This window comes from Centroberyx affinis, unplaced genomic scaffold (assembly GCF_046629955.1).
Source record: "Centroberyx affinis isolate AG114_WGS23_722 - 3 ecotype Tasmania unplaced genomic scaffold, CSIRO-AGI_Caff_v1 ptg010295l_1, whole genome shotgun sequence".
NCBI lineage: Eukaryota > Metazoa > Chordata > Actinopteri > Beryciformes > Berycidae > Centroberyx > Centroberyx affinis.
The window spans coordinates 832-8,506 of NW_027284793.1; the positions used below are offsets into that span (position 1 = coordinate 832).

At 41.9% G+C, this 7,675-nt stretch overlaps 1 protein-coding gene across 1 annotated transcript; it reads left to right on the forward strand.

The window, feature by feature from the left end:
* Window positions 1-1,808: 1,808 nt before the first annotated feature.
* LOC139640712 (E3 ubiquitin-protein ligase TRIM39-like) lies at window positions 1,809-6,976 on the forward strand. The gene is made up of 3 exons (XM_071514902.1): window positions 1,809-1,866; window positions 3,771-4,751; window positions 4,830-6,976. The coding sequence occupies exons 2-3, from the start codon at window positions 3,773-3,775 to the stop codon at window positions 5,675-5,677; spliced, it is 1,827 nt and encodes a 608-aa protein (XP_071371003.1). The 5' UTR covers window positions 1,809-1,866; window positions 3,771-3,772; the 3' UTR covers window positions 5,678-6,976.
* The last annotated feature ends 699 nt before the right edge of the window (window positions 6,977-7,675 follow it).

Sequence of the window (7,675 nt, forward strand, 5' to 3'; positions counted from 1 at the left end):
GTGTTTCTCTATTGTCTATGTGCTTTGTGTGTGTGTCTGTGTCTGTGTCTGTGTGTGTGTGTGTGTGTGTGTGTGTGTGTGTGTGTGTGTGTGTGTGTGTCGCAGGCCGCCGGGACCTGAATAACTCCACCCTGCAGAGGCGTCTGGACTACCTGAACAACGTAACGACCATCATCGTCTTCATCACCACTATCCTCAATTTCTTCATCAGCACCTTCGGCATGCAGCGCACCGGGCACTTCCCATGGCTTATGATGCGCATTCACTGACACACACACACACACACTTATACACACACACACTCCAGCTATAGCTCATGACATGCATACAGACATGCACATACAGCTGATTTTTGCCTTAAAACCTGTCATAACTATACACAAATCGATCTTTAACAGAATTGTTGCATTCACAGACTTGCTCTGCTTGTTTTTTAATGACAAACAACTTAGTAAAGTTTATGCCACCATCTACTTTACCAGAGTGCATATTTCATTTTCTTTATGAAAAATTGTAATTATACTCCTAAAAATCCTGAATATTTACGATTTCTCAATCCTCTCCTTAGGGCCAGTGTCTAACAATCTAACAAAGTGATGTGCAACCCCAACCCTAACCTGCCTTTGGATTTCTTTGACCCCAAAATATACATTATATAATGTAAGGGTACCAACTTATTCTCACTGAGAGACTCTAACAGTTGTGTTCCCCCTCTGCACTCTGAAAAAAGTTTCCAAATTCAAACCACTGGAATAAAAATTGTTTAAAACATGTCTTGTCCTAATTTCATTCAGTGTGTGGTTTTAATATACAGTATATGTCATATACACAGCTAAGATAGATAGATAGATAGATAGATAGATAGGTACTGTATGTTCAATGGGAATTCATTATCTAATGCCATCTAGTGTGTGAGAGAAGTTAGGACAGCAGCGTGAATCCTTCTCACAGTATCAGCTTCCTTATGTGGCATGATGATCCCCACCACAAAAACAGATTTCACGTGTACTTCAGAAAATGTCAGCTAAAAAAATATATTTTTTGTAAAAAAAAAAGTAGCCTAGTGTAGATGTTCATTCAAAATATATTTTTGACACTGGACATACATTTTATCCCTTTTTTTCCACTGTGTTGACAACATGTATCTGCAAATACTATATCCAAAGTATGTTTTGGCCAGTCAAAAAATATAATTGATGGGCTAATGAATTCCTGAGAACCAATATCCAAAGTTGCTCATGTATTACTGAAATATGAGTTGAAAAGCTGAAAATAATATATTGCCTTGTATAGGTAGGCTACTTGTAATGAATAGTTTAGAAGATGCTGCTAGATGTCTGTATTTGTGGTGATAAGATGAAAATGAGCACATTTTTTTGCTTGATATGATGATAAGATGTAACCGTTCATAATTTATATTTACATAATACAAATTTGGTTTGGATCATTGTTTTTTAAAATAAGTCCTCTATTATTTAAATATGGCTTATTGATTCTTGAATAAATAAGGGATATGTATTACTCCTTACATAGTTTGCTGGATGTCTTCATTATTTTATTTTTATTTTTTTTATGATAGTTTTGACGTCTTAAAAGAACATACATATAGGCCCACTGAAGATGTACTGAGGATAGACAGATATACTGAATTAAAAATTATTCTTGACTGAGCGAGCAATGTTACCAAAGTGGCTTTTTAGTAAGTTTATACAGGATGAGAGGAGGGACTATAGGAGGAGGAGGGAGAAGATGAAGGGAGGGACATCTGTGTAATTTCCAAGAAATTAAACATTACCGTCAACAAGGGAAAAACTTTTTCGGGTAGTTTCTACATAAAGAGAACAGACAACATTGACATTCCTGCAGGTAAAGTCTGGCTCGTCTGATCCTTACTGGTCTTATTGGATGTTTACGGGCATCTCCCTTAGTAATTCTGTAATGAATTTTAGAAGGATATCTAAGCATTACAGCAAAACGATAACCTACGTAAGTCCCTAGGAATAACATAATGGAAACACAGGAGATGAAATACCATAACTTTGACAAGGTCACCATAAATTCACAGTTATGACAGTAGCCTACGTTAGACCCACTAACACACTACAGGAGTATTTTAGTTACTTTTCGTTTGAGCTGTTGTGTGTTTGGAGACCGCCAGAAACTGACGACTCCCATGATTAATCAAGCGTGGTCCAAAATGGACTGACTCCAAGTGCTGACGTTTCGTGATTTTACATTACGTTAATGTGCTCAAACTACTGTTTTCTGGGGTTTCGCGCACCACTGGCGCATTGGGAGCCTCCGTCGCAGTTTGAAACTGAGTGTAAAGCGCTGAGCTATAATCAAATTGGATGCGCTGGTATAATAACGGCTTTTGCTTTCATATCCTCCAGTGTAAAAGTCGAGGCTACAGCAATGCTTTAGTTCTCCTAAAGGTGCCTAAACTAAAGATAAACGGCCACGGTTGGGACAACTGCTCAGCTGCAGGGCAGGGGAGCTACAAGGAATGAAGGCCTGATACTATGTGACACTGGGCCCCACCCAATGCATGTAATTTAGAGCAGTAGTTCTCAACGTGGGGTCCGGGGACCACCAGTGGTCCTTGAGTGGGTTCCAGGGGGTCCCCAGCAAACTAATGAATTGTTAAACTTCAGCATTATTTCATTTACAAGAACTGAACACAATTAGAGAATGTAGAAGAATGACTGTATTGATCATAGTTTCACTGTTATCTCTCTACCTACAATGCAGATAGTCATACATTTCTGGACAAAATCATATCTGACAATAAAAATATTCTCGGATTTGGGTCTGAGAGACAAAATCTCATCACATGGGGGTCCGTGGCCCTAGTGTGGACTGAATTAGGGGTCCTTGATATGAAAAAGGTTGAGAATGTGCCCTCTCCAAAGCGCCCCAACGCCTGGAACCCCATCTTCTCCCACAAGCGCTGTCCCTTTACCAGACAGTAATGCAGAGGACTTCAGGAGACACCAGGGACAATAATCTGTCTATATATGTCTATGGACTTTGTACTGTTGCCCTATTGCATCAGTCACCTACAGTAGAAGTCTTATGCTACCTCTGTTAAAGGAAAATTCCACCCTCAGATAGACTGTTAGCCTATATATCACCAATCTGTGATGATCAGTGCATTCCAGGAGTTAAGTGTTGTAATTCTGTCAGTCCACCTTGTCTACTTCTACTTCAGTTTGTGGTTTCCTACATTTCCCAGAATGCCCTGTGTTTAGTTAATAACTGAACTAAAAGCAGCATGTCGGTGTGGTTGCATTGCATTCTGGAATATTGAAGCTTCTGCTGGTGGAGAAATTGGTATCTCTTCCTCTTCTATGATGGATTTCTCCCAGTATGGTTGTTTAATATTGGTGCAAAATGGACGTTTACCGTTGCCCCATTGTAGCTGCGCTGGAAATATCTTGCGTGAAGTCATGTTGTCTATGCTTTGCCAGATGATGTCTGAAGTGCAAATTATCTTGATTTAATAGGTACATAGCAATGACAGAAGCCCTGACCCGCAATTTCCACATGCATCTGTTGGGCGCTACTAGCTACGCAACACAAATCCGAGTACCAAAATTCAAGTACCCATGAAAACTGACCTCATGATAGATAGGGAAATTACATCCTGAAATTTAGATGGTGCCTACTCAATTTATATATATTTCTTAGGGTTTGAAATGGAATTAAAATCTGATTATGTATTTAACGCCTCTCCTTACTGTACTGTACTGTACTGTACTCTACTCTAGACATGGCCTCAGCCAGCAGCCTCCTGTGTGAAGATCAGTTCCTGTGTTCGATCTGCCTGGATGTGTTCACTGAGCCCGTCTCTACGCCATGTGGACACAACTTCTGCAAGGCCTGCATCACAGGGTACTGGGCCAGCCTTGACCTGAGTCAGTGTCCGCTGTGCAAGGAGACGTTCTACCGAAGACCCGAGCTTCGGGTCAACACGGGATACAGAGAGATCGTGGAGCGTTTCAAGCAGATGAGCGTGAGAGGTAGAGATGAATCCCCTGCCAAACCAGGGCAGGTGCCATGTGACGTCTGCCTTGGGGTGAAGCTCAAGGCGCTGAAGACTTGCCTGGTGTGTCTGGCCTCTTACTGCCAGCCTCACCTGGAGCCTCATCAGAGAGTCCCAGCCTTGAAGAAGCACAAGGTGATCGATCCCGTGGCAAACCTGGAGGACAGGGTGTGTAAGAAGCACGACAAGATACTTGAGTTCTTCTGTACGGTGGAGCAGATGTGTGTTTGCATCATGTGCTTGAAAGACGACCACGCAGTACATATAACCGTCCCTTTAGAGGAAGAGTTCGGAGAGAGGAAGGCCTGGCTGGAGGCAGTGACGTCAGAAATAAAAAAGATGGAAATAGCCAAATCCAGGAGTATTCAGGAAATCAAACGCTCAATAAAACAGAGCAAGAAAGATGCAGAGAAAGAGGTAGCAGATGTTGTTGAGGTTTTCACCGCTCTGGTGGCCTCCCTAGGAAGAAACCAGGCTGAGCTGATTGAGGTGATTGAGGAGAAGCAGAAAGTAGCAGAGAAACAGGCTAAAGACTTCATCACAGAGCTGGAGCAGGGCATCACTGAGCTCAAGAGGAGGAGAACTGAACTGGAGCCACTCACACACACTGAGGACCACCTCCGCCTCCTGCAGAGCCTGCCATCCCCCCACGACCCTCCATACACTAAGGACCTCCTCGACTTCCTGGGCAACCTCCCACCCCTCTGTGACCCTCCACACATTGAGGCCCCCCTCGACCTCGTGTGGAGCCTGCTGTCCCTTCCCACCCCTCGATCCACCGAAGACTGCTTTGACATCGGTCTTCAAAGTTGCCTATGTGTGGGGACAGTGAGAAAAGCAGTGGCTCAGCTGGAAAAGACACTCAGTCAAGAGATAGAGAATCTTTCCAGAGAAGTCAAACTGTATGATGGCTGTAAAGCAGGTAAAGAGACCGGTACAGTTAAAGAACAGATGACGACCCTCAGAAAAGAGATGGAGAATCTGCCTCTAGACAAGCTGATGATGATTCAGCAGTGCTATGCAGTGGATGTGACTCTGGATGCCGACACAGCATACTGCAATTTCATCCTGTCTGAGGATGGGAAACAAGTGAGGTGTTCCCAAAGCCAACAGATGATTTTCTCTCACAGCCCAAGAAGATTTAAATATCAACCCTACGTCTTTGGAAAAGAGGGCTTTTCCTCAGGCAAGTTCTACTATGAGGTTCAGCTCAGAGGGACGACAAGTTGGGTAGTGGGAGTGGGCAGAGACTCCTTTGACAGAAATTTGCTTTTCCTTCCCTCCACAGAGTTTGGATTCTGGACTATGACTGGGTTGCACAGTGAATTCGAGGAGCAGTATTATGTTAATACTCACCCGTCTCTTCCCTTGTACCTGAGGCAGAAGCCCGAGAGGGTTGGTGTGTTTGTCGATTATGAGGAGGGAGAGGTTTCCTTCTATGATGTGGGTGCCAGGGCTCTGATCCACTCTTTCAGGGGCTGCACCTTCAGTGAGAGTGTACCACCACTGAAAGCTCTTTTCTATTCTTTGGCTGGCAGTTCTTTAATTAGCAGGCCTAAGCTCTACCCTATAGTGGGTGTCTTCATTGGTGATGATCCACTCATAATCACTCCTGTAGGCCACACAAATTGAGCCAAGAGACACACCAGGGAAGTTACGGTGTAACTTTCATCAAAAATATACTTCATCTCATGAATCAGCTCTACTTGTTAGCATTGGGGCTAACACATCCGAGTAGAAAATAGTACATACTTCTAACAAAGAAAGAATCAAAATCACTTAGCTTGCTATATACAACATATATACAGGAATTTCTTGTTGACATTGGTGCAGAGACATACTGACAACTGAAGTTGTCAGTATGTCGAGCTTCACATGAGATATGACGCACATAGCACAAGACAACAAGGCTCAGACAGTGTAACAGTATACATTTAAAACATACTACCTTATCAATGGAACACTATACATATTCTTTGTTCTTTGTTTTTATTTATAGCTTTTTTCTGTAGTATTCGAGCAGCATGGCAAGGTAAAAGTAATCACAAACATTTTAACTGCATAGTTATGTGCAGGTAAGATCACTTATATGACGGCTGGTTATGTGTTTCATTTGGAAACCATTGAGGAACAGTAAGAAAGACTACAAACCAACTACAGAAAGCGTTGTGCCCCACAGTCCTGCAGTTGAGACTGTTGGTTTTCTGTTAAACCAGAAGCTTTGTGCAGAGCGTTAGTGGAGGTATCACTTTGTTAAAACATTCAAGATACACAAAGGATATGTCAATGTTGCACTAAGGGAGAAAAGCCGTGACAGCTTTTACTATGTTTTCACATTGACACAGGGGAAATTAATAGAATAGAGTAGAATAGAATAGAATAGAATAGAATAGACCACTTTTATACATGGGCACATACTGCAATACTCTGTTTGACCAGAAGATGGCACCATGGTAAATCAACTGATGTTTTGGTCTGTTTCTGAGGGAACCTAGGAAGAAACAACGAGGAACGGACATTGTCGTCATGGGATCCCGATTCCATCTTAGGATCACTTTCATAGAATACAGTATATTAGGGGAAAAAAGCCTGAAACTTGCTTCTGAATTTGATTCTCAGGAAGCTGCAGACAACGTTGTCTGTTATTTCTTTGGCTTGGATTTCAGTATAAAAATTTCAAGCATACAATTTATGCTTTAAAGCCTTTTCTAAATTATGAGCCTGAAATGGGACTGTAACACATGCACACTTGTGTGTTTGGATCACACAAACCGTTGACTAGTTTAAAAAATTCTCGCTCTGAATGTTTTGAATGCACCCCAGGATGAAAGACATTAATGGATGTTGGTATCCTTGGCAAAAAGTTATTTGATAAATGAGCTTGAGCACCAAATGTTTCTTAAGACGTAATAATGTATAGTATGCAGCTGCAATGTATTTCAGTGCTTATTAAAATGCATTTCTCACAAATTAGCTCATGTCACATCATTTTTTTTTACCTTATTATTACATATTCAGGTCATGCTGCTCCATTGGAGTAGTAGGCACTATTCAAAGCAGTGTTATAAAGTTCTGTGCAATGATAAAACAAACAACAGCCATGAGCCACTCAAATAATCAATACAAAATGATACAGATGAATTAAAATGGGTTAAGAAAAAAACAAGTGATACTTTTTTGATTACATGTGTTTACAATAATCAGATTAGCAGAGACATTTCAGAGGGGTCCACTCCTTCTGTGTTTCTGTCAAGGGGAACTTTAGCCAGCGGACTATTTATACCTCAGCTGTCTGACTGACTGGCGCCCAGGGAACTGGGACGTTGTGTGTGTGTGCATGTGTGTGTGTGTGTGTGTGTGTGTGTGTGTCTGTCTGTCTGTCTGTCTGGTCTGTCTTTGGTCAATGTATAGATGAGGGGTTCTCTTTTGGATGGTGTGCATATGTTTGCCTGTGTGTGTTTGTATGTGTCTGTAGATAGAGTATAGATGAGGAGATTCTTTAGGATGTTGTGTGTGTGTGTGTGTGAGAGAGAGAGAGAGAGAGAGAGAGAGAGAGAGAGAGACCTGGGAGATCAAAGACATCAACAATTATAACTGCATGAATTATGGCATATATATGTAGGCCACACA

Bases quoted from the DNA above. Each gene is read 5' to 3' on its own strand.
- LOC139640712 (XM_071514902.1), top strand. From the start codon at position 3,773: ATGGCCTCAGCCAGCAGCCTCCTGTGTGAAGATCAGTTCCTGTGTTCG. The intron at 4,752-4,829 runs GTGACCCTCCAC...GATCCACCGAAG, and splicing joins GGGCAACCTCCCACCCCTCT to ACTGCTTTGACATCGGTCTT.